The sequence below is a fragment of the Thalassophryne amazonica genome, chromosome 3 (assembly GCF_902500255.1).
Source record: "Thalassophryne amazonica chromosome 3, fThaAma1.1, whole genome shotgun sequence".
Classification (NCBI taxonomy): Eukaryota; Metazoa; Chordata; class Actinopteri; order Batrachoidiformes; family Batrachoididae; genus Thalassophryne; species Thalassophryne amazonica.
Genome location: NC_047105.1, coordinates 77,874,598 through 77,902,049, shown reverse-complemented (window position 1 = coordinate 77,902,049; position 27,452 = coordinate 77,874,598). Strand labels below are relative to the sequence as shown.

At 41.9% G+C, this 27,452-nt stretch overlaps 1 protein-coding gene across 1 annotated transcript; it reads right to left on the bottom strand.

Annotated features, from left to right (window-relative positions):
- Positions 1-4,740: 4,740 nt before the first annotated feature.
- LOC117507125 (acidic mammalian chitinase-like) lies at positions 4,741-26,000 on the bottom strand. Its single transcript, XM_034166908.1, is given in 9 exon segments — positions 4,741-4,978; positions 5,057-5,180; positions 7,312-7,436; positions 7,565-7,689; positions 7,692-7,723; positions 7,803-7,859; positions 9,817-10,018; positions 22,978-23,007; positions 25,902-26,000. Coding segments are annotated over 9 exon segments (945 nt in total). The 5' UTR covers positions 25,927-26,000; the 3' UTR covers positions 4,741-4,753.
- Between the last annotated feature and the right edge of the window lie 1,452 nt (positions 26,001-27,452).

Below are 27,452 nucleotides of genomic sequence, written 5' to 3'. Positions count from 1 at the left end.
TGTTTGATGTGGTTCCACCTGTCAGCCAAATTCTAATGTCACACTCAACTTGTTTGGCCAAGAACTGTGTTAAACTGATTTAGGAAAAGGACAGATAACCTTCATTTGTGTTTGGACTTTGATATGTTTGAGTAAAATTGGATATTTTCAAGGTCACTGTTGTTTGCAGTTGCGCTACAAATAATCTTAAGTAAAGTTTATATTTGCTTTGGATTAGTATTTCAGCATTAGCAGTAAACACTAAGTGAAAGTCTCAGATTTGACTGATTATTCATTTAATATCACTTATATTTAATGTCACTTAAATGTCACTTTAATATCACTTATCACTTCTGCCATAGTCTGTGACCTGAAATGACCTCTGTGTCGTGACACATTTCAAACAAAAGGAACTTTTCTGTCCTTGAATGGTTTGTGTTATTTATTATAATGTCACATGGGTCATAAAGTTAGCTTTGGACTGACAGTGTTATAAAGCCCTAATTCATTAACACTGAGATCATATTGATGTGGCGAAGTGGAGTCTCGCTCCTGGGCTAGGGTTGTTTGTTTGTTTCCTAATTAAAAAGACGCTATAATTCAACATGCAGATCCACCTTGGATTTGCTGTGGCGACCCCGAGTGCAAACAAGGGAGCAGCCGAAGGGACAGTAATTTAATTTCAATTTTAAAAGAAGGACCGACAACGCCACCCAGGGATACGGCCCTGGGACTAATCAAAGCCCAATTTGTAACAAAAGGCTGCGCAAGGTACAGGAAACAGAGGTAGATTTATTCTTTCAATTAATTAAAAAACTATAAATAACACATCACAGATTTCACATTTCATGGTACTGCTTTTCACATTCACCTTATATTGCACAGAATTACCATATTCAGTTTTCACCCAGACCTTATATCGCACTTAACACAGAGTTAAACTGTTCAGTTTTCAACCAGATCTTATATTGCACTTAACCGAGTTAAATTATTCACCTTCCACCAGATTTTATATTGGGTGAGCAAGGGTCCAGCTCAGACAAAAAACACAATTAAATACAAAAAACCCCACTGCAAACCAAAACATAAACAATAAACCAATACAAAAAGCAACCAAACCTGCATAAAATTAGGCAAAACTCGGCCGAGGAGGAATAAACCCCTCACCCCACCATATTAATCACAGCAGGTGAAATCAATCCCATGTAGTGCGCCAACAGAACCTGCAGAGGGCGCCCACTGCAAAGCAATGTACACAGCTGTTGGAAGCCAACGAAATGTGGACAAAGCAGCGGCCCTTTAATAGGAGGCAGCGACTCAAACATATACTCCGCACACCATGGTTCCTTGTGCCTGCCAGTGTAAGCGCATGCATCCACAGACAGCAGGAGCTGGAGGGGTAAAAGCCCACAGCAACTCAGGCTCACAGGAGAGAGCCCCGAGCCCACGACGCGTGCTCGACAGCACGCACTCCCAACAACCAGGAATCAAACAAACACACACTCCAGCCAGGCTGCTGCCCTATAATAATGACTGAAACCCTCAGAGTCTGAAGCAAACATGCCCAAACAAATCGGCACAGAACCCACAGCACGCCGCCACCACAAGCCCACTCCAGGTGGTATATCTCTATGAGCGTGCCCTGCGCACTTTAAAGACCCCGTTGTCGCCGCCCACATTCACCTTAAAGGTACGTTGTGCACCAACATGCCACATTCTACCCCCCTTTTTTTTGTTGACGTCCCGACGACACAACCAAAATTACTTATTGAATGCCCCGGGGAAGATGATGGACATTGGAATGTTGTCCGGCAGTCGCACGAGCAGTGTGACGCAGGGCTGGACGACTAGCACTTGATAAAGCCAACGGTACACATCTGTTACCATCATCTCCTGCAGGCATACTCTCTGTGGAACAATAACAGGATCACTGGAGGAACAAGGATCAGATGGAACAGAATTACTGGAGAGGCCAGATGCCTAAGGCCACCACCCAGACATCACAGTCTCCAGAAGACTCACTATCCGAGCACACATGAGAAATGGGTTCAACTCTTTGGGGTCCAATCATAAGACCAGGCACAACCTGAGCCTTAAGCATGTCCCGATGTACATTACGAGAGGCATGCAAATCGAAGATTGGCGCAACAGTATAAATCAGACTGCCCCCAATGGGGGTCTTCAAAACTTGAAACAAGCCAGGGCACCAGATGTCCTGGATCTTATGGCGCCCCTTGTAGCTATGGTCTCGAAGGTAAACCAGCTGACCAACCTACAAAGGGGCCTCCATAACCCGATGGTCATACCTCTCCTTCCTACGGCCAGCATTCATGGCCAATCTCTCATGGGCACCAGTAAAATCCACCCTGAGCCTTGAACAATACTCAGCAACCCAATTCTGCACTGTCCCAGGAAGGGGATCAGGCACCTGTCCCAGAACAAAATCAAGTGGAAGATTGGGCTCTCGCCCAAACATCAAGAAAAAGGAGATTCCCCAGTACTCTGGTGAGGCGTGGTGTTATATGAAAAGAGTACCTGAGGGAGACAAGAAGCCCAGTCCTGTTTCCGGGACAATGGAAGAGCCCTAACAAGGTTATGTAGAGTGCGGTTAAACCGCTCACATTGACCATTCCCAGCAGGATGGTATGCTGAGGTCCGGGACTTATTCACCCCATACAAATGGCAGACCTGCTGTAGAATGGCACCCTCAAAACACCGTCCCTGATCTGAATGGATGCGACTTGGCACCCCAAACTTATAGAACCACTCCCGGGTGATCACTTGGGCAACAGTAGAAGCCCGTTGATCCCGAGTGGGAACAGCCATGGTGTACTTAGTAAATACATCCATCGTGACAAGAACATTCTCGATCCCACTACGGGTCGGTTCCAGCAGTGTAAAATCAATAGTCACTATCTCATTAGGCCGGGAAGCAAGCAGATGCCCCATATAACTGTGGGGCACTGGTGCAGAATCTTTAGCCACTTGATACCTTTCACACTGTTGCACCCAGTGCTTAATGTCAGAGAATATCCCAGGCCAAAAGCTTTGTTGATGTACCAGTTCAGCAGTCCTCTCAATACCCTGATGGCCATGCTCCTGATGGAGTTGCTGAAGGACCTGTTCCCTGAGTACTGCTGGCAGGAGCAGTTGAAGGCGTTCTTGCCCTACCCTAACCAAAGATTGGTGGGCAAGATGTGGACCTGCAAGTTGCTGAAGAGCCAGTGGAACAGAGCTGCCTGGGAGTGCAGTAGCAGCCAGCTCAGAAGATGTAAGGTACTGCCTGGACAGTTCATCTGCATTGCCATTGCTGTGACCAGATCTATACTTTTTCAAAGTCAAACGCAGCCAATTGGGCAGCCCACCTATGCTCAAGAGCTCCAAGCTTCGCGGACTGAAGGTAGCTTAAGGGGTTGTTATCCGTAAAGACCTGGCAGTTCTGGCCTAGCAAGTACTCCCAAAATTTTTCGGTCATGGCCCACTTGAGCGCTAACAGTTCCAACTTCATGGAACTATAGTTGGTCATATTGCGCTCAGTGGGCCGAAGGCCGCGACTTGCATAGGCGACCAGTCTAACGTCACCCTCAGTCTCTTGTGACAGCACAGCCCCAAGACCACTGTAGCTCACATCAGTCTCCAGGATAAAAGGTTTGGAGAAATGTGCATATGCAAGCACTGGGGCTGAGACCAACTTAGCCTTCAAGGCTTCAAAGCCTTCCTCACACTGGGGAGTCCAAACCTCACCCAGGAGCTTCCCAGACCCCCTTTTGTGCTTTATTCCAGCAAATTCCACCACCAGCCTATGCAGCGGGGCAGCCAATTTGGCAAAACCCTCTACAAACCGTCGATAATAACTAGCAAACCCGAGAAAAGAACGCAACTCTGTGACATGTTGAGGCCGCTTCCATTTGGCCGCTGCCTGGATCTTGGAAGGGTCAGTAGAGACACCCTCCTGGGAAATGACATGTCCCAAATATTTAAGTTTTGGCTGGAAAAAGGAATACTTCTCTAGCTTGGCCTTCAAGCCTTCCCGGTAAAGACGTTCCAAAACCAGTTCCTGCCTCTCCAGGTGCTGCGGCACGTCGAAAGAATACACAACAATGTCGTCAAGATATAACAACAGTGACTGACATTGTTGATCACCGAACAGCCTCTGCATTAACCGCTGGAATGTGCTTGGAGCGTTGCACAAGCCAAAGGGCATCCGATTGAACTCGAAGAGGCCAAAAGGTGTATAAAAGGCTGTCTTTGGCTTGTCCTGCTCTGACAGGGACCTGATTGTACCCACTGGCCAGATCGATAGTAGAAAACCAGCAGACATCAGACAGTGCTTCATCCAAGAGCCATTTTTGAGTGTATGCCCACAGCAGATGTCACCCCACTAAGTCTGGTCAGGTTGAGGTTTCTTCCTATAGGCAAAAAAAAAAAAAAACCTGAGGGTGTTTTTCCTTACAACTGTTGCTATTGGGCTTGCTCAGGGGTTGGTAAGGTTGGAACTTGCTCATGTATAGCAGGGGTTCTCAATCCGGACTTCAAGGGCCCCTGAACCTGCACATTTTCCATTTCTCCTTGCTCTGCCACAAGTCGATTTGCTAATTCAGGTGTCTGTTAGGAGTTGATTGGCTGTGCACCTGAAATAGGAAATTAGCTTGTTGTAGAGCAGGAAAAGATGGAAAATGTATAGTATCAGGGGTCCTTAAGGACCAGATTGAGAGCCCCTGATGTGTAGCACCTTCGGTCAACTTATGTTGTGATTTGGTAATGTATACATAAACTAAAATGAGCTGAATTGAAATTCAGGAAAAGCATATACCTCATAGTAGGCCAAGAAGCCAGCCTGCCTGGTGTAAAGTCCAGCAGGTCCAGGTCCACTGGCCGGTGCTCCAACAGCAGTGTTGGATGGGGAAGAAAGGATGAAGCTGTGGCCATAGGTTGCGAAACCAACCAGGAGCTTCTTAGATGGGGCACCGTTATTCTTCCAGTACTTCATAGCATAGTCCTTTGCAAGAAAGAACACTTAAACTATAGTCTAGAGGAATTTGTTGAAAAACAGAAGACTAATCACAGCCTCACTCACCACATTGAAGTAGACCATGTCTCCATAGTCAGCAGGACCTTTGTACAGAGGGCTGTTCTGTCCCACAGTGTGCTCCCAAGAGCCATGGAAATCATAGGTCATCACATGGATGTAGTCCAGCACACTAGTGAACAGGCATGAGGATTACTCTTTAGTAGATCTGAGTGAATAATTAACCACATGTGACAGGATTACATAATCAATCCAGCCTGGGAGCATGCAATTGTGAAGCACATCACTGCATCTGCCACACCATCAAAGATGGCAACCACCGAGGAAGACAATTCTCATCTCTGGATGATAACCATCTGCCACAGCCAGGTGAAGTGTAGGCATCCCCTTGGCCTTCTCCAGCCACTGAGGTCCTCAACACTGAGGCACCTGCATGCTGGATCATGCACAGAGAAACACACCATGTGGCCAAAATGCCATAGCTGACATTCCATCACAATGCAAGTGACACTCCTCCCCTGAGTCACTCTAAGTAACCACTCATTTGACACAAAGTCATTCTGGCAATACCCAAGGATCCTCTGAAGAGTCCTAGAACCAAAGACATCCTATTACTGCCTTAGGTCACTGGGTAATATCTAATACCGCATTACACTAGAGGCCGAATGAGCCCGAATGCCGTTGGAATGAAAATTCAACCTCCATTCGGGCTAAGTCGAGGTGCAATCGAAAGCCTCCAACAGCATTCTGCTAATGTTTAGCTCATGTTAAAGATATTCAAGGTGCGGTCGAGGTGGACAAATATTGAACAGCAGTCGAGGTGAACTCTAACTGCATTCTGATTGCGTTCTAAATATTCTAATGGCATCAAAACAGCATTCAGAACAGGCTGATCGCATTTGAAAGACATTTGTCATGGTCAGGCACGTCTAATCCTGCTGGCAGGTCCAGGATTTCCCCTCAACCCCAGCCCCATGCATTCCGTTTGGGGTGTGCAAAGGAAATATTGTAATGTTCAAAGTCTGTGGCATGCAATCATTATGTCTAGAAGTGAACATTATGCAATCATACCGAAAACACCGTGTGTGCGAGTCAGTGCATCTCAGAGTAGCACTGCAGCGTGCAGGGCTGAACGGGCCATTGTATCCATAATAAGCATGATATTACAGCAACAGTGACATCCCCACTCATGGGTACATAATGTATCTGTATTATGTTCAACATGCCTGTAACAGCCCGGTCAAATGCGCTGGCACGTCAGTGTGTCTCAGAACGGCGCTGCAGCATGCATGGCTGAACGGGCTACATCCACAATAAGCATCTGCCCACATTCTAAGCGGCTGTCTGAATGTCTGCCCCTCCCGACTGCACCTTGAAGTTTGGCTTTTTTTCCCCATTCTGGCTGATTCAATTGGATTCCTGCTCATTCGTGCTAAGTGTGACGGGGCCTTAAGTCTCATAACCACAGTAAGACAGGAATCACCAGGACTCTAAAAACATAGACCGTCATGTTCCAGCAAAGATATCGACATCACCAAACACCTCTGTCCATAATCAAAGCAGAAAAATTACATAATTGCAGTTACAGAGAAAAAATGCAACCTGATATGTACATATTTTAGAATAAAATTGCGGATTATTTTCTCAATAGCACAATTTTTTTCACAAGCATATACCAGATCTCACCACTCAGCTGTTGAGTGAAGCACAATGAAATACACTGCCATCTTAAATGCAGTGTTTATATGCCGGCGTTCTGCAGAGTGGGAATGGCAAACACTCCTCTCATTTCTGCTGTTTTAAAGATGGGTGACTTTGCTCATTTCCACTTGTTCTGTTTGTGTGCTTGTTTGTGTGTGTCTGATCAAGGTGATATCTCTTCAAAACATGAAGAGCAGTTGTAAATAACCTTGATGGATAACTTAGTGGTGCATGTGTGTCAGTCACACATTTTTGCCCATAACCTAAACACAATTAATCAGATTTTCTCCCCCAATTTGAATTAGACATGCTAAATGAGGGTATTTCAGAGAAGTTCAAATTTGAGCATGATCATCATCAAGACCCTCTAAGGACCTCTTGTGTTTCTGAACAGAGCATTTACGAATTTATCTGATAGGAATGGGAATCAGATTACATTTATCATTTCAGACCAAAATTACACAAAAAATACATTTTTAGCAGGTCATCATTAACATTACAGAAATAAATTGTTAAGATAACCCTCCCAACCCAAATGTTTGTCAGTGCTATACAGTGCAGCTTTTTATGAATTATAACATAACAGAGGATGATTAACTAACGCTCCAATTTGGGGAATCTGGTATCCAGAATCGATGGTTCCCTTCCCAGCAGCAACAGCAGCAGTCAGCAGCAGACGTGGGAGGTTGGTGTTCTTGCCCTCTGCTTCAAAGGCATTCATCATCTCCTGCACAGAGACAGATATGGAGGGAGAAAAGCAGTTATGAGTCCTGCGTCAAATTCTTTTCACTTGAGAAACTCTGATCGTCAGATGTTAAAAAGTATGACCACATTGATTTTAGCAATGCATCTGACCTGAAGCAGGATGGTAAAGCGCTGTTTATCCTCAGGTGGGGATCCACGAGAGCCGGGGTACTCCCAGTCCATATCCAGTCCATCAAACTGGTACTTACGCAGAAAGCTGATCATACTTTTGATGTGCGGTTAGCAGGAGTGGACACCATGGTTGTAAACCTGGAGATGGAGGTTTGACATGTACATCAATGTCCTCTTCAGACATGATTCATCTGTATATTCATTGTACAGTACTCACTTCTGAGTGCCAAAGTTCCATCCTCCAATAGCCAGCAAAGTTTTCAGGTTTCTGTTCCTGCAAGCAACCCCAGCACCAGCTTCAATCTCCGAGACCTTATTACCTCTGTCAGTGAGGTTATGTGATTGCGTTTGTGTGTGGGTTTTTTTTTTTTTGGTTTTTTGGTTGAATGGATGGTTTGCACGGTTAAATGGTTTGAGCTGATCTTCATGAAATTAACTGAAACAATCAAGATTATCAAGTGGAAGAATGCATTCAATTATGATTTTGATTGGAATACAGATGTGGATTCTAGAATTATTTGTTTCTTTTTTTTAAATAGATAGATGAGACACTGATATTCATTTTAATTTTGATGAAACCTATCATGACCATAGACTGATTATACTGGACATCACTGATTTTCTATTGAGACCCAGAAGAGCCCATATGAAGCCCATGTCTGAGCTTCCCCATGCTGGCAGCACTGTCTCTCCCTATGTCACAATGACTCATAAATAGATAAAGAGGTGCAGCATGGGTGGCTCAGTTGTGTGATGAAAGAAGTGTGAACATGCCTCTAAGTTTGAGTCCGAACCAGCTAAGCTAACAGGCTAACCTCAATTTGGGTGTTCATTAAATCATGTTTTTGGGAATGATGCAGTGGTTCTCATAATGGTTTGCTTTGATTTGAGCGAAAATTTAAAATTATGTGAGCAACACGGTGGATTAGTGTTTACCACTGTTGCCTCACAGCAAGAAGGTCATGGGATCGATTTCCTCCCACATCCAAAGACATGCAGGTTAGGTGGATTGGAAACTTTAGAATTGTCCAGGTCTCCCATGTAAAAGAGATCTTGATCTCAAATGGGACTAACCTGGTTAATATTACAGCAGGGACATCTTAGATGATCTGTTAGAATGTTTCATCACACAACAAACCAATGCTCAAATCAACAGGCACAGTTTTCCGCAACAGCTAGTGGATGCATCAACTGAAACCCTAAGTGTCAAGCTCAGCTCAAAGGGTGTCACTCAAAGTAACCATGCCCCAAACTATGCATAATTCTAATCCAATTACATTTGTTCCGCAGGTCTGATTGGTTAATCGTGTGAGATTTCCAACCATAAAATATCACGTTGACGTTGGCAACTGTTTCACAACTGGCGTGTTTCACATTTGATGTATAACTCCGTGCCCTGACCACGTTGCTACGCAGATGTCAATAATGGCGCTGTCAGATGAGAGCGAGAAACTGGTGCAGGGATGACGATGACGTGGATTATTGATGTGGATTCTGATACAGAATTACTCAATGCAGTTGACTAGATGGAGAAATCTGTGGGTCTGCTCAGAGAATTTCCAGTTTGACATGAAGACGCTGTTGCTACGGTAAGCTTCGCCGACGGAATTACTTACAGAAAAATAAATCGTGCAAACGATGGAATTGGATTAGAATGGGAATAACCCCCTTGTGTCTGATGATTTGCAGACATTAATGCTGGATTATGGTTGCAAATATCCCTTTTACTGTAAAACTCAATTTGTAACCATACAATCCAGAATTAACATCTGCAAATCATCAGACACAACAGGGTTATTCCCTAAATCTATTGCTTAAATCTATTGCTTACCAGACTGTAAACATGTTTATTTCTGTTCTAAAGTTGGACATTTTAACATGGACTTCAAATGGGAGCCAGGTTCAAGAGGCCAGTCCAGGAATGGCAACTTTTTCTCTTTCCAGGTGGGCTTCATCTGAGCCCATCAAAGATTACCACTTGATCGTGACACTCAATGAACTATGTACATTTTTTTCAAATCTGGATAAGGACTGAATTCAGATATAGGTGATAATCAAGTTGCTGTATTGTGGGAAACATGGCTATAAACATGCAACAGTGATGTTGACACCATTGTTAAGTCTTTGAAATGGTACTTATTCTTCAAGTGCCCTTACCTGCTTCTGTACATTTTCACATGTATTTGTGTTGGTGTCAGTATCAGTGTGGAGTTTTGCATATGGATACTAACTTGCTTTTTAAAGCCTGGAACTGTGCGTAGAGTTGCACATCATTCCACTCATAGGTTGTGATCATGTTGTTTTCCATTCCCGCAAAGGCATAGATGAGGTGGTTACAGAGACATGGGTCGATGTTGGTGGGAAGAAACTTGCCTTGTCCGGGACGGTATTGTGCCCAGTTTGTGAAATAACAGGAGAGGATATAAGATGATCCTGCAACATATGGAATAATTAGAGCCTTCTCTTTGATTGCTCATTAAATGATAAGGCTCTCTCCAAAGAATAGAATAATGGTTCACACTAACATACTGGACTTTGTGGGGTAATATACTGATTTTCTTGCCTAGTCTTGTGTATGTTTTGTGCAGTGACAGTTTGACATGGAAAAAAAAACCGCATTGTATTAAAAATTCAGATTTGTAGAACTTTGAACATGCAGCAAAAAGATGTAGAAGGGGATGGTTATGGTGCTCATACAGGCTATTCTCATGAAGCATTCATAGTTAAAAAATATGAAAAGTAATGGACAAAGATAACTAATCTAATTTGCTCTTTTCAAAAAAGCATGTATGCGCACACGCATGCACTCTTTCAGACGCTGTTAAAATGTAAATAAAATATTGTTTATGATTAACTGATACAGAGACTAATATATCAACGACACAGATAACACAGTAAAGCATAAATTCTTATATCCATTGTGGACCTTGTGAAATTATCATGTGACAAAATAGAGGGGCTTGATTGAACATGTACAAATTGTAAATAAGACAATAGGATATTAATATTAATGTAAATAACAATAAATGTATAATTACACACCACACACACACACCACACATATATATATATAATATATATCAAATCAAATCAATTTTATTTATATAACGCCAAATCACAACAAACAGTTGCCCCAAGGCGCTTTATATTGCAAGTCAAAGCCATACAATAATTACGGAAAAACCACAACGGTCAAAACGACCCCCTGTGAGCAAGCACATGGCGACAGTGGGAAGGAAAAACTCCCTTTTAACAGGAAGAAACCTCCAGCAGAACCAGGCTCAGGGAGGGGCAGTCTTCTGCTGAGACTGGTTGGGGCTGAGGGAAAGAACCAGGAAAAAGACATGCTGTGGACGGGAGCAGAGATCAATCACTAATGATTAAATGCACAGAGGTGCATACAGAGCAAAAAGAGAAACACACAGTGCATCATGGGAACCCCCTGGCAGTCTAAATCTATAACAGCATAACTAAGGGATGGTTCAGGGTCACCTGATCCAGCCCTAACTATAAGCTTTAGCAAAAAGGAAATTATATTCTAGAATTAACAGGAAGCCAATGAAGAGAGGCCAATATGGGTGAAATATGCTCTCTCCTTCTAGTCCCTGTCAGTACTCTAGCTGCAGCATTTTGAATTAACTGAAGGCTTTTCAGGGAATTTTTAGGACAACCTGATAATAATGAATTACAGTAGTCCAGCCTAGAGGAAATAAATGCATGAATTAGTTTTTCAGCATCACTCTGAGATAAGACCTTTCTAATTTTAGAGATATTGAGCAAATGCAAAAAAGCAGTCCTACATATTTGTTTAATATGCGCATTGAATGACATTGTTGGGAAGGTGTCGTAGCACGGATCCACAACAGGGGGCGCAAATGAACGGACAATGAGTAAGCCAAAAAGTAACAATTTAATGTTGTGATAATACACAACTAAATTCACATAAATTTACACAGTCAATTAACACCAGGTGACGTGTGGGCAGGCTCGAAGATAGAAGACCCCCGACGAGAGAGAAGCCGCGTCCCACACGGCTTCCACCACCAACGGTCTGAAGAACACCGGAGCCGCCAAGTCCCGAGTCCCCAGGTGGCCTCTGTCTTCGGCTGTCGACCCTGGTACTGCTGGCAGAAAGCAGAGATAAGATAAATGAGTGTGAGTCCGCACACTCAGTAATCCACAGTCCATACACAGTTAGGAGGGAGCACCTCCACCTCCAATCACACACTCGTGCAGCTCCTGGTTAACCACTTATCTGGGTTGGGGTGTGAGGCGAAGCTGTCGCTGTCACACCAAACGTCAATTCCCCAGACAAGGCAACACTCCAGGAGAACGGCTGCAACAGAAGTTCAGGTTATTACACACAAAGTGTCAGTCAGCAGAGAAATTACCTTTTCAATAGTAGTCGATTTCTCGGCGAGGAGGTGGAGTTGCAGTCCGGCTTTTATGATGGTGATGATGATGATGAACGAGTGACAGCTGGTGCAGGGGATGAATGACAGCTGTCACTTCTTCTGGGTCTGGCGTCCTCTCGTGCTTGGAGCCCGCACTCCAAGCAGGGCGCCCTCTGGTGGTGGTGGGCCAGCAGTACCTCCTCTTCAGCGGCCCACATAACAGACATATCCTGATCAAAAATGACTCCAAGATTTCTCACAATATTACTAGAGGTCAGGGTAATGCCATCCAGAGTAGGGATCTGGTTAGACACCATGTTTCAAAGATTTGTGGGGCCAAGTACAATAACTTCAGTTTCATCTGAGTTTAAGAGCAGGAAATTAGAGGTCATCCATGTCTTTATGTCTGTAAGACAATCCTGCAGTTTAGCTAATTGATGTGTCCTCTGGCTTCATGGATAGATAAAGCTGGGTATCATCTGCGTAACAATGAAAATTTAAGCAATACTGTCTAATAATACTGCCTAAGGAAAGCATGTATAAAGTGAATAAAATTGGTCCTAGCACAGAACCTTGTGGAACTCCATAATTAACCTTAGTCTGTGAAGAAGATTCCCCATTTACATGAACAAATTGTAATCTATTAGATAAATATGATTCAAACCACTGCAGCGCAGTGCCTTTAATACCTATAGCATGCTCTAATCTCTGTAATAAAATTTTATGGTCAACAGTAGCAAAAGCAGCACTAAGGTCTAACAGAACAAGTACAGAGATGAGTCCACTGTCTGCCATAAGAAGATCATTTGTAACCTTCACTAATGCTGTTTCTGTACTATGATGAATTCTAAACCCTGACTGAAACTCTTCAAATAGACCATTCCTCTGCAGATGATCAGTTAGCTGTTTTACAACTACCCTTTCAAGAATTTTTGAGAGAAAAGGAAGGTTGGAGATTGGCCTATAATTAGCTAAGATAGCTGGGTCAAGTGATGGCTTTTTAAGTAATGGTTTAATTACTGCCACCTTAAAAGCCTGTGGTACATAGCCAGCTAATAAAGATAGATTGATCATATTTAAGACCAAAGCATTAATTAATGGTAGGGCTTCCTTGAGCAGCCTGGTACTGTTTACACAGAGACTGCTACCTAGCTTAGCCGCCGTTAGTTTCCCCCCTGGCAGATCCCGGCAGCTCGGAAAGCAGGCCGACTGGGTGACTGTGAGGAGGAAGCGTAGCCCTAAACAGAAGCCCCGTGTACACCGTCAACACCGTTCACATCTCTAACCGTTTTTCTCCCCACCTTCGACGATACACTCGCCGAGGATCAAACTCTGGTATTGGCGACTCTTGTTTTGAGAAAATGTGAAGTTAGCGACACCAGCAACCATTGTCAATTGTTTCCGGGGGCCAGAGCAGGCGACATCGAAGGACATTTGAAATTGCTGGCTAAGGCTAAGCGTAAATTTGGTAAGATTGTAATTCACGTCGGCAGTAATGACACTCGGTTACGCCAATCGGAGGTCACTAAAATTAACATTGAATCGGTGTTGTGTAACTTTGCAAAAACAATGTCGGACTCTGTTGTTTCCTCTGGGCCCCTCCCCAATCAGGACCGGGAGTGACATGTTTAGCCGCAGTTCTCCTTGAATTGCTGGCTGTCTGAGGGTGTCCAAAAAATGAGGTGGGCTTCATTGATAATTGGCAAAGCTTCTGCGGGAAAACCTGGTCTTGTTAGGAGAGCCGGCATCCATCCCACTTTGGAGGGAGCAGCTCTCATTTCTAGAAATCTGGCCAATTTTCTTGGATCCTCCAAACTGTGACTGTCCTAGCGTTGGGACCAGGAGGCAGAGCTGTGGTCTTATACACCTCTCTGCAGCTTCTCTCCCCCTGCCAGTCCCCTCGTTACCCCATCCCCGTAGAGACGGTGCCTGCTCCAGGCCACCAATAATCCAGCAAAATCTATTTAAGCATAAAAATTCAAAAAGAAAAAATAATATAGCACCTTCAATTGCACCACAGACTAAAACAGTTAAATGTGGTCTATTAAACATTAGGTCTCTCTCTTCTAAGTCCCTGTTGGTAAATGATATAATAATTGATCAACGTATTGATTTATTCTGCCTAACAGAAACCTGGTTACAGCAGGATGAATATGTTAGTTTAAATGAGTCAACACCCCCGAGTCACACTAACTGTCAGAATGCTCGTAGCACGGGTCGGGGCGGAGGATTAGCAGCAATCTTCCATTCCAGCTTATTAATTAATCAAAAACCTAGACAGAGCTTTAATTCATTTGAAAGCTTGCCTCTTAGTCTTGTCCATCCAAATTGGAAGTCTCAAAAAACAGTTTTATTTGTTATTATCTATCGTCCACCTGGTCGTTACTGTGAGTTTCTCTGTGAATTTTCAGACCTTTTGTCTGACTTAGTGCTTAACTCAGATAAGATAATTATAGTGGGCGATTTTAACATCCACACAGATGCTGAGAATGACAGCCTCAACACTGCATTTAATTTATTATTAGACTCTATCGGCTTTGCTCAAAAAGTAAATGAGTCCACCCACCACTTTAATCATATCTTAGATCTTGTTCTGACTTATGGTATGGAAATAGAAGACTTAACAGTATTCCCTGAAAACTCCCTTCTGTCTGATCATTTTTTAATAACATTTACATTTACCCTGATGGACTACCCTGCAGTGGGGAATAAGTTTCATTACACTAGAAGTCTTTCAGAAAGCGCTGTAACTAGGTTTAAGGATATGATTCCTTCTTTATGTTCTCTAATGTCATATACCAACACAGAGCAGAGTAGCTACCTAAACTCTGTAAGGGAGTTAGAGTATCTCTGTCAATAGTTTTACATCCTCATTGAAGACAACCTTGGATGCTGTAGCTCCTCTGAAAAAGAGAGCTTTAAATCAGAAGTGTCTGACTCCGTGGTATAACTCACAAACTCGTAGCTTAAAGCAGATAACCCGTAAGTTGGAGAGGAAATGGCGTCTCACTAATTTAGAAGATCTTCACTTAGCCTGGAAAAAGAGTTGTTGCTCTATAAAAAGCCCTCCGTAAAGCTAGGACATCTTTCTACTCATCACTAATTGAAGAAAATAAGAACAACCCCAGGTTTCTTTTCAGCACTGTAGCCAGGCTGACAAAGAGTCAGAGCTCTATTGAGCTGAGTATTCCATTAACTTTAACTAGTAATGACTTCATGACTTTCTTTGCTAACAAATTTTGACTATTAGAGAAAAAATTACTCATAACCATCCCAAAGATGTATCGTTATCTTTGGCTGCTTTCAGTGATGTCGGTATTTGGTTAGACTCTTTCTCTCCGATTGTTCTGTCTGAGTTATTTTCATTAGTTACTTCATCCAAACCATCAACATGTTTATTAGACCCCATTCCTGCCAGGCTGCTCAAGGAAGTCCTACCATTATTCAATGCTTCAATCTTAAATATGATCAATCTATCTTTGTTAGTTGGTTATGTACCACAGGCCTTTAAGGTGGCAGTAATTAAACCATTACTTAAAAAGCCATCACTTGACCCAGCTATCTTAGCTAATTATAGGCCAATCTCCAACCTTCCTTTGTCTCTCAAAGATTCTTGAGAGGGTAGTTGTAAAACAGCTAACTGATCACCTGCAGAGGAATGGTCTATTTGAAGAGTTTCAGTCAGGTTTTAGAATTCATCATAGTACAGAAACAGCATTAGTGAAGGTTACAAATGATCTTCTTATGGCTTCGGACAGTGGACTTATCTCTGTGCTTGTTTGTTGGACCTCAGTGCTGCTTTTGATACTGTTGACCATAAAATTTTATTACAGAGATTAGAGCATGTCATAGGTATTAAAGGCACTGCGCTGCGGTGGTTTGAATCATATTTGTCTAATAGATTACAATTTGTTCATGTAAATGGGGAATCTTCTTCACAGACTAAAGTTAATTATGGAGTTCCACAAGGTTCTGTGCTAGGACCAATTTTATTCACTTTATACATGCTTCCCTTAGGCAGTATTATTAGACGGTATTGCTTAAATTTTCATTGTTACGCAGATGATACCCAGCTTTATCTATCCATGAAGCCAGAGGATACACACCAATTAGCTAAACTGCAGGATTGTCTTACAGACATAAAGACATGGATGACCTCTAATTTCCTGCTTTTAAACTCAGATAAAACTGAAGTTATTGTACTTGGCCCCACAATCTTAGAAGCATGGTGTCTAACCAGATCGTTACTCTGGATGGCATTTCCCTGATCTCTAGTAATACTGTGAGAATCTTGGAGTCATTTTTGATCAGGATATGTCATTCAAAGCGCATATTAAACAAATATGTAGGACTGCCTTTTTGCATTTACGCAATATCTCTAAAATCAGAAAGGTCTTGTCTCAGAGTGATGCTGAAAAATTAATTCATGCATTTATTTCCTCTAGGCTGGACTATTGTAATTCATTATTATCAGGTTGTCCTAAAAGTTCCCTAAAAAGCCTTCAGTTGGTTCAGAATGCTGCAGCTAGAGTACTGACGGGGACTAGCAGGAGAGAGCATATCTCACCCGTGTTGGCCTCTCTTCATTGGCTTCCTGTTAATTCTAGAATAGAATTTAAAATTCTTCTTCTTACTTATAAGGTTTTGAATAATCAGGTCCCATCTTATCTTAGGGACCTCGTAGTACCATATTACCCCATTAGAGCGCTTCACTCTCAGACTGCAGGCTTACTTGTAGTTCCTAGGGTTTGTAAGAGTAGAATGGGAGGCAGAGCCTTCAGCTTTCAGGCTCCTCTCCTGTGGAACCAGCTCCCAATTCAGATCAGGGAGATAGATACCCTCTCTACTTTTAAGAATAGGCTTAAAACTTTCCTTTTCGCTAAGGCTTATAGTTAGGGCTGGATCAGGTGACCCTGGACCATCCCTTGGTTATGCTGCTTTAGACGTAGACTGTGGGGGGGTTCCCATGATGCACTGTTTCTTTCTCTTTTTGCTCCGTATGCATCACTCTGCATTTAATTATTAGTGATCGATCTCTGCCCCCCTTCACAGCATGTCTTTTTCCTGGTTCTTTCCCTCAGCCCCAACCAGTCTCAGCAGAAGACTGCCCCTCCCTGAGCCTGGTTCTGCTGGAGGTTTCTTCCTGTTAAAAGGGAGTTTTTCCTTCTCACTGTAGCCAAGTGCTTGCTCATAGGGGGTCGTTTTGACCGTTGGGGTTTTTCATAATTATTGTATGGCCTTGCCTTACAATATAGAGCGCCTTGGGGCAACTGTTTGTTGTGATTTGGCGCTATATAAGAAAAAAGTTGATTGAAGTTGATGGTACGAATGGGGTCTAATAGACATGTTGATGGTTTGGAGGAAGTAACTAATGAAAGTAACTCAGACAGAACAATCAGAGAGAAAGAGTCTTACCAAATACCGGCATCACTGAAAGCAGCCAAAGAGAACGATATGTCTTTGGGATGGTTATGAGTAATTTTTTCTCTAATAGTTAAAATTTTATTAGCAAAGAAAGTCATGAAGTCATTACTAGTTAAAGTTAAAGGAATACACGGCTCAATAGAGCTCTGACTCTTTGTCAGCCTGGCTACAGTGCTGAAAAGAAACCTGGGGTTGTTCTTATTTTCTTCAGTTAGTGATGAGTAGTAAGATGTCCTAGCTTTACGGAGGGCTTTTTTATAGAGCAACAGACTCTTTTTCCAGGCTAAGTGAAGATCTTCTAAATTAGTGAGACGCCATTTCCTCTCCAACGTACGGGTTATCTGCTTTAAGCTGTGAGTTTATGAGTTATACCACGGAGTCAGGCACTTCTGATTTAAGGCTCTCTTTTTCAGAGGAGCTACAGCATCCAAAGTTGTCCTCAAAGAGGATATAAAATTATTGATGAGATAATCTATCTCACTCACAGAGTTTAGGTAGCTACTCTGCCCTGTGTTGGTATATGGCATTGGAGAACATAAAGAAGGAATCATATCCTTAAACCTAGTTACAGCGCTTTCTGAAAGACTTCTACTGTAATGAAACTTATTCCCCACTGCTGGGTAGTCCATCACAGTAAATTTAAATGTTATTAAGAAATGATCAGACAAAAGGGAGTTTTCAGGGAATACTGTTAAGTCTTCAATTTCCATACCATAAGTCAGAACAAGATCTAAGGTATGATTAAAGTGGTGGGTGGACTCATTTACATTTGAGCAAAGCCAATCGAGTCTAACAATAGATTAAATGCAGTGTTGAGGCTGTCATTCTCAGCATCTGTGTGGATGTTAAAATTGCCCACTATAATTATCTTATCTGAGCTAAGCACTAAGTCAAACAAAAGGTCAGAAAATTCACAGAGAAACTCACAGTAACGACCAGGTGGACGATAGATAACAACAAATAAAACTGGTTTTTGGGACTTCCGATTTGGATGGACAAGACTAAGAGTCAAGCTTTCAAATGAATTAAAGCTCTGTCTGGGTTTTTGATTAATTAATAAGCTGGAGTGGAAGATTGCTGCTAATCCTCTGCCTCGGCCCGTGCTACGAGCGTTCTGACAGTTAGTGTGACTCGGGGGTGTTGACTCATTTAAACTAACATATTCATCTTCAGTGTTGGGGAAAGTAACTTTGGAAAGTTACTTCATTAGTTAATCTATACAGTTATATTTTACAGTTACTTCTTACATTTACTTCATTAGCAGCTGCGGACACCTTGTCGGCAGCTGCTGAATGTAATTAATAAAGTTACTCATAATCTAATTTGGTTATTTTTAAGACTTAGTACTCAATAAAGTAACTATTAGTTACTTTGCTGATTAGTTACTTTTCTGATTGCTCAATCTTACGAGTAACCAAGTTAGATTACTCGTTACCTTATTAGTTACATTACTTATTAGTTGCAAGTTTTCTGCAGATTCTAATAAAGTAATTGCATAAAACTGCTAATGAAGTAACTGCATAAAGCAACTGTATAAAGCAACTAAAAAAGTAACTAAAAAAGTAACTTGTCAAAGTTACTTTCCACAACACTGTTCATCTTGCTGTAACCAGGTTTCTGTAAGGCAGAATAAATCAATATGTTGATCAATTATTATATCATTTACTAACAGGGACTTAGAAGAGAGAGATCTAATGTTTAATAGACCACATTTAACTGTTTTAGTCTGTGGTGGAGTTGAAGGTGCTATATTATTTTTTCTTTTTGAATTTTTATGCTTAAATAGATTTTTGCTGGTTATTGGTGGTCTGGGAGCAGGCACCGTCTCTACGGGGATGGGGTAATGAGGGGATGGCAGGGGGAGAGAAGCTGCAGAGAGGTGTGTAAGACTACAACTCTGCTTCCTGGTCCCAACCCTGGATAGTCACGGTTTGGAGGATTTAAGAAAATTGGCCAGATTTCTAGAAATGAGAGCTGCTCCATCCAAAGTGGGATGGATGCCGTCTCTCCTAACAAGACCAGGTTTTCCCCAGAAGCTTTGCCAATTACCTATGAAGCCCACCTCATTTTTTGGACACCACTCAGACAGCCAGCAATTCAGGGAGAACATGCAGCTAAACATGTCACTCCCGGTCCGATTGGGGAGGAGCCCAGAGAAAACTACAGAGTCTGACATTGTTTTTGTAAAGTTACACACCGATTCAATGTTAATTTTAGTGACCTCCGATTGGCGTAACCGGGTGTCATTACTGCCGACGTGAATTACAGTCTTACCAAATTTACGCTTAACCTTAGCCAGCAGTTTCAAATTTCCTTCAGTGTCGCCTGCTCTGGCCCCCGGAAGACAATTGACTATGGTTGCTGGTGTCGCTAACTTCACATTTCTCAAAACAGAGTCGCCAATAACCAGAGTTTGTTCCTCGGCGAGTGTATCGTCGAGTGGAGAAAAACGGTTAGAAATGTGAACGGGTTGGCGGTGTACACGGGGCTTCTTTTTAGGACTATGCTTCCTCCTCACAGTCACCCAGTCGGCCTGCTTTCCCGGCTGCTCGGGATCTGCCGGAGGGGAACTAACGGCGGCTAAGCTACCTTGGTCCGCACCGACTACAGGGGCCTGGCTAGCTGTAGCATTTTCCAAGGTGCGGAGCCGAGTCTCCAATTCGCCCAGCCTGGCCTCCAAAGCTACGAATAAGCTACACTTATTACAAGTACCATTACTGCTAAAGGAGGCAGAGGAATAGCTAAACATTTCACACCCAGAGCAGAAAAGTGCAGGAGAGACAGGAGAAGCCGCCATGCTAAACCGGCTAAGATCTAGTAGCTGCGCTAAGCTAGCGAATTCCTAAAAACACACAAAGTGAATAATGTGTAAATAATTTAGAGGTGATTCAGCAGAGGGAGTGCTTTAGTTAAGGCACATGAAGATTACACTGTGAAACAAATCGTTATCTAGTTAACTAGATCAATCTAACTGCACAGATTAAACAGCTAACAGATACTGCAAAACACAGCTGTGCTCCGGAACAGGAAGTGATACAATACCGCAGTGAGAGCCGATTAGCCGATTATTATATTATATTTTATATATATGTATATATATATATATATATATAGTTTGCACTGGAATACGAATTAAGGAACTGCAAATCAAAAACTTAAATCAATTCTAACTTACAAACTTAATTTCAAACAACTTAATTCATTCAGGTTTTTACAAATTGTAACACTTTTTTAAGTTGGTTCAAACATTCTCTTAAGTTGGTTCTCTTTTTTCAGTGTAGTATGTTTACCAATGTGTTACATCACCTTTCCTTCTAACAACACTCAATAAGTGTTTGGGAACTGAGGACACTAATTGTTGAAGTTTTGTAGGTGGAATTCTTTCCCATTCTTGCTTGATGTATGACTTCAGTTGTTCTTTTACTACGAAGCCACTCTGTTGTAACACGTGCAAAATGTGGCTTGGCATTGTCTTGTTGAAATAAACAGAGACATCCCTGAAAAAAGACATTGCTTGGATGGCAGCATGTGTTGCTCCAAAACCTGGATGAACTTTTCAGCATTCAGTGCCATCACAGATGTGTAAGTTGCCCATGCCATGGGCACTAACACACCCCCATACCATCATAGACGCTGGCTTTTGAACTTTGTGCTGGTAAAAATCTGGATGATCTTTCTCTTCTTTTGTCCAGAGAACACGATGTCCATGATTTCCAAAACCAATTTGAATTGTGGACTCATCAGACCACAGCACAGTTTTCCAATTTACATCTGTCCATTTCAAATGAGTTCTGGCCCAGTGAAGGCAGCGGCATTTCTGGATGTTGTTGATGTATGGTTTTCGCTTTGCATGGTAGAGTTTTAACTTGCACTTGTAGATGTAGCAACAAACTGAGTTAACTGACAATGGTTTTCTGAAGTGTTCCTGAGCCCACGTCGTAAGATCCTTTACACGATGTCGGTTTTAATGCAGTGCCGCCGGAGGAATCAAAGGTCACGGACATTCACTGTTGGTTTTCGGCCTTGCCACTTATGTGTAGAAAGTTCTCCAGATTCTGATTATATTATGGACTGTAGGTGATGGAATCCCTAAATTCCATGCAATTGAACATTGCAAAACATTGTTCTTAAACTGTTGGACTATTTTTTCACACAGTTGTTCACAAAGTGGTGATCCTTGTCCCATCTTTGCTTGAACATTAAATGTCTTGTCTTTGTGGTGTATTCAATTGAATATAGGTTGAAGAGGATTTGCAGATCATTGTATTCTGTTTTTATTTACATTTTGCACAATGTCCCAACTTCATTGGAATTGGGGTTGTAAAAGAAAGAAAGGAAATAAATCAAATAACTAATCATGGCATGCATAGATTAGGAGGGATCAATCTTATATTGTCCGAAGAACAAAAATAAGTAAGTGACAGAATCAGCTCAGTTATTACTTGAAATTATTGACATTCTAATAAGCTGTCTATGTGCGGTCTGCATAAGTTGGGAGTGGCAAGATGGCCACCAGTTTGCTTCAACGGGTTGTACGGAGTGTGTCAGCCATTGAGCGATCCAGTAATATATACAGGTCAGTGGAGATGACAAACAAAATTGGGTGTGGCCAACAGAGATGAGGATTTACTGGTGAAGGGCAAGAGAGTGCAGTGATCAGTGGGTGTGACTGTGAAACAAATGAGACTGGGTGTAAATACATGAGAACCAAGATGAGAAGAGACAGACAAGGGAGTGCAGTGACAGCATGGACATGACTAGAAACCATAATCTAACAATACTAAACAATCAAGACAGAGAAGAACAACTCGAACCAAAGGCTGCATGGCAAATCCACAGGAACAGATGAATACTTGACAATAAATAGAAAAGAAAGCTACAAAAAAATCAAAAGCTGAAACTAGAATGGAACTGATATGTAGCGAGGGTGTAAAGCACATAACATAGCCAACGGCTTCAATGACAATGTGACAAATAAAACCTGTGACAAAAAGCAATCATGAACAAAAATCAAAGATTAACCTAAACAAGAATGGAACATAACATGTGACAATAGTTTGATGAACAGAAAACAAGCAGCTGTGACAAAAGAAAAATAAAGAGATGATCTCCCTCAGCCCCAACCAGTCCCAGCAGAAGACTGCCCCTCCCTGAGCCTGGTTCTGCTGGAGGTTTCTTCCTGTTAAAAGGGAGTTTTTCCTTCTCACTGTAGCCAAGTGCTTGCTCACAGGGGGTCGTTTTGACCGTTGGGGTTTTACATAACTATTGTATGGCCTTGCCTTACAATATAAAGCGCCTTGGGGCAACTGTTTGTTGTGATTTGGCACTATATATATAAAAAAAAATTGAATAAAGACAGACTGACAGAAAACATAACGGGCAAGGACTGAGCAGGGCCAAATCCTGACACCCGGTATGTTTACCTGGATGCAGGTCAGTTAAAGAAGGCCAGCAAATGGCCAATCATATGCTTTACACCTCAAATTGGCTTATCATCAACATACTTAAAAATCAAGTGGAGAACCCTGCACATACATATCACATCAGCACTGAGTTGATAAAAAATATAATTACCTAGCTGCACATGCAGTAGAAGAGCCAGACCTGTAGAGAAAGACAGCGTGAGGACATGATTGTTTGAGATTAAAAAAAATTCATAGTGTGCATATACATATATGGGCAATATAGGCGGGTAAATTTATGAACGAAACAACCTCTTAACCCCCCCCCCCCCCCAAAAAAAAAAAATCCTACAAAAGGTTCTTTTCCATTTTTCACATTTTTGTTTTTGTTTTTTGTTTTTGTAGCAGTAGTAGTAGTAGTAGTAGTAGTAGTAGGACCAGGTGTGCTTAGTGGCAGCACAGTGGCTTAGTGGTTAGCACTGTTGCCTTACAGCGAGAAGGTCATGGGTTCGATTCCCATCTGTGGCCTTTCTGCGTGGAGTTTGCGTATTCTCCCTGTGTTTGTGTGGGTTCTCTCCAGGTGCTCCAGCTTCCTCCCACATCCAAAGACACATGGGTTACGTGGACTGGATACTTGAAATTGTCCGTAGGTGTGTGTGCAGGGGTGAAGGTGTTTGTTTCTCTATATGTGGCCCTGCGACAGGCTGGCATCCTGTCCAGGGTGTACCCCGTCTCACACTCTATGACTGCTGGGATGGGCTGCAGCCCAACGCGACCCTTAATTGGAGTAAGCGGTTGAAGATGATTGAGTGAGTGAGTTGTGCTTAGTAATATATCAAAGGTTTCCACAGTCTGACCACTGGAAATGTCTGTGTGTCCAAGATGGTCACCAAATCCTTAAAATGCCCATTACTCCTTGATTATTCATCCTAAACGAGCATTTTTGGTGCCAAACCTCAAATTTTGGGGATCGAGGAATCCAATTAGTATAGTGAAATGATCACATGATGGTGAAATCCAAGATGATGGACCAATAAGCCCATCAAACTATGAAAATGCCCATGACTCCTTCATTATCCATCCTGGAGAAGTCATTTTGGTGCCTAATCCCACATTTTGTGTATCTAGGAGGATCTGCTGGAGGAAAACCCACAGTTTAAGTCATTCGTGGACCAGGCAAAAGAAACATACTCATCTTTGGCTGTGAAAGAAATGACTCCAGAGAGCGCTGTGCAATCTGATATGTCGATCCAAATCAAAGAAATGATTGATGCAAAGAAGGTAGATCTTAGCACAAAGTCAAAAACTAGTATGCTGTAGGTAAATTATCAGAAAATGCTGAAACTTCCAGTACTATGACACCCAGTACCCTTTTACAGTAGGGTGATGTCAACCTCTCAATGGGGAATTTTCACGCACTAACACGCTCCATAATTTCTGGACTACAGTATAAGCCGTTACTTTTTCATACATTTTGAACACTGCAGCTTAAACAATGATGCTGATAATTTATGGACTTTTACAGGCTTTCATGTAATTTACTCATAAATCGAAATACATCCATTAGTGCTGTCCACTGATTGGCTGAAAGCCGCAGTCCATCATGCAGAGTAAATTATTTTATTTGGATGCCTGTGGCGCTGCATTCGGAACCTCTGCTCGCCTCCACAAGCCACACTTTTGTGCCAGAAGTTGTGTCACTGCTCCTCGTTAACGGCTCAGTTACCACAGGCATCAGGCTTTTCTGTCTGCACGCAATGAAATTATCCCATGAGGCACAAAGAAAAAAATTGAATAAAATAATGTTAAAATTACTCCATTTTGCCTTCGTGTGGAGAGGAGAAGCTGCACAACACCGTGTGTGCATGTGCGCGCACACTGTGCTCATCAATACCTTCATGTTCCACCTTTGGGGAAAAAAGCATTTACGGTTTGTATTTGTGTATGTTACCTGTACGTATTTAATTAAAAGTTAAAAAAAAGATAGTGTGGAGAGAGAAAGGCTGTTTAGCTCAGTGTCACACATTATAGCTAAAATTAGAAACAGTCTCACAGCTGATAACGCAGAGAAACCTCTTTTCATCAAAAAGAATCTGCCCTCACATTTTTAAAACAGGGTTAATCCTCACAGACATAAGTAAAGTCAGTGATGGACAGTTTCAGTTCAGTTATTGGTGTTGTATATTTTGTAGTGCTGAAGTCCACGGGTTACATTTTAGTGAGATGTCTGGCAGTGTCATGTTTGTTAAGAAACACACAATTAATGTTAAAGGACAATATGTTGTAGTCAAAAAGTGAAGTTACATGATTTAAGTGAAATGTTTGTAAATAAAAACAAAGCTAATGATATTGGTAGCAGTTATAGTCAAAAAGTAAGGAACAACTGATGAATAAAACATGTTTTCAAAGTCATCATAAAACTGTCATGTATCATTAAGTATTCGTATCGGTACTCGGTATCGACGAGTACCAAAATGTACTCGTACTTGTACTCAGTCTGGAAAAAGGTGGTATCTGTGCATCCCGATTTGTTTCTATCATTTACGTTCAAGTTGGGCCTTGTATTTAGCCAATGGAATTTTCATATCTGTGGCTAGTTTCAAAGATGAACATTTGCCATTTGCTACAACTCTATTTTGTGACAAAGCATAGTTTAACCAGTAATAACTAAAAGTTTGCCAAGCATAGAATTCGAGGCAGTAACCAAGGAGTTCCTCCCTGAAAGACAGATTAATATAGTGTTTAATGACAGATATTAAGCAGGTAACTTTATTCAACTTTCCAATTCATGGATGTTTTGTATCGGTTATATTGTAGCCTGCTGTCTTTTGATGTCAACTTCAATTGCAAGTTCAGGCGCACTTCTAAAATATTTTAAAATAATAATAAAATAATAACAAATGGCTGTTTGTGCAACATTGTGGGGGGGGGGGGGGGGGGGGGGGGGGTCTCGCCCAGGGAGTAATTCAGTGTACAATCATCCCTGCAAAAAAATTAATTTCTCCATGAAGCCATTAGATGTGCAAACAAAATTTTGATTGTTTGATTTCACATGAAACAAGTGCACATTTTAAATATATGTAAAGTCCATCTTACCAGCACAGATGAATAGCTTGTCCATGTTGCCTCTGTACAACGATGTAACGGCTCACTGATGCTTATATACCCATGCACTCCGTATCTGCAACACTAACTGTTAACTATGTTTGATGTGGTTCCACCTGTCAGCCAAATTCTAATGTCACACTCAACTTGTTTGGCCAAGAACTGTGTTAAACTGATTTAGGAAAAGGACAGATAACCTTCATTTGTGTTTGGACTTTGATATGTTTGAGTAAAATTGGATATTTTCAAGGTCACTGTTGTTTGCAGTTGCGCTACAAATAATCTTAAGTAAAGTTTATATTTGCTTTGGATTAGTATTTCAGCATTAGCAGTAAACACTAAGTGAAAGTCTCAGATTTGACTGATTATTCATTTAATATCACTTATATTTAATGTCACTTAAATGTCACTTTAATATCACTTATCACTTCTGCCATAGTCTGTGACCTGAAATGACCTCTGTGTCGTGACACATTTCAAACAAAAGGAACTTTTCTGTCCTTGAATGGTTTGTGTTATTTATTATAATGTCACATGGGTCATAAAGTTAGCTTTGGACTGACAGTGTTATAAAGCCCTAATTCATTAACACTGAGATCATATTGATGTGGCGAAGTGGAGTCTCGCTCCTGGGCTAGGGTTGTTTGTTTGTTTATCCTAATTAAAAAGACGCTATAATTCAACATGCAGATCCACCTTGGATTTGCTGTGGCGACCCCGAGTGCAAACAAGGGAGCAGCCGAAGGGACAGTAATTTAATTTCAATTTTAAAAAGAAGGACCGACAACGCCACCCAGGGATACGGCCCTGGGACTAATCAAAGCCCAATTTGTAACAAAAGGCTGCGCAAGGTACAGGAAACAGAGGTAGATTTATTCTTTCAAATTAATTAAAAAACTATAAATAACACATCACAGATTTCACATTTCATGGTACTGCTTTTCACATTCACCTTATATTGCACAGAATTACCATATTCAGTTTTCACCCAGACCTTATATCGCACTTAACACAGAGTTAAACTGTTCAGTTTTCAACCAGATCTTATATTGCACTTAACCGAGTTAAATTATTCACCTTCCACCAGATTTTATATTGGGTGAGCAAGGGTCCAGCTCAGACAAAAAAACAAATTAAATACAAAAAAACCCCACTGCAAACCAAAACATAAACAATAAACCAATACAAAAAGCAACCAAACCTGCATAAAATTAGGCAAAACTCGGCCGAGGAGGAATAAACCCCTCACCCCACCATATTAATCACAGCAGGTGAAATCAATCCCATGTAGTGCGCCAACAGAACCTGCAGAGGGCGCCCACTGCAAAGCAATGTACACAGCTGTTGGAAGCCAACGAAATGTGGACAAAGCAGCGGCCCTTTAATAGGAGGCAGCGACTCAAACATATACTCCGCACACCATGGTTCCTTGTGCCTGCCAGTGTAAGCGCATGCATCCACAGACAGCAGGAGCTGGAGGGGTAAAAAGCCCACAGCAACTCAGGCTCACAGGAGAGAGCCCCGAGCCCACGACGCGTGCTC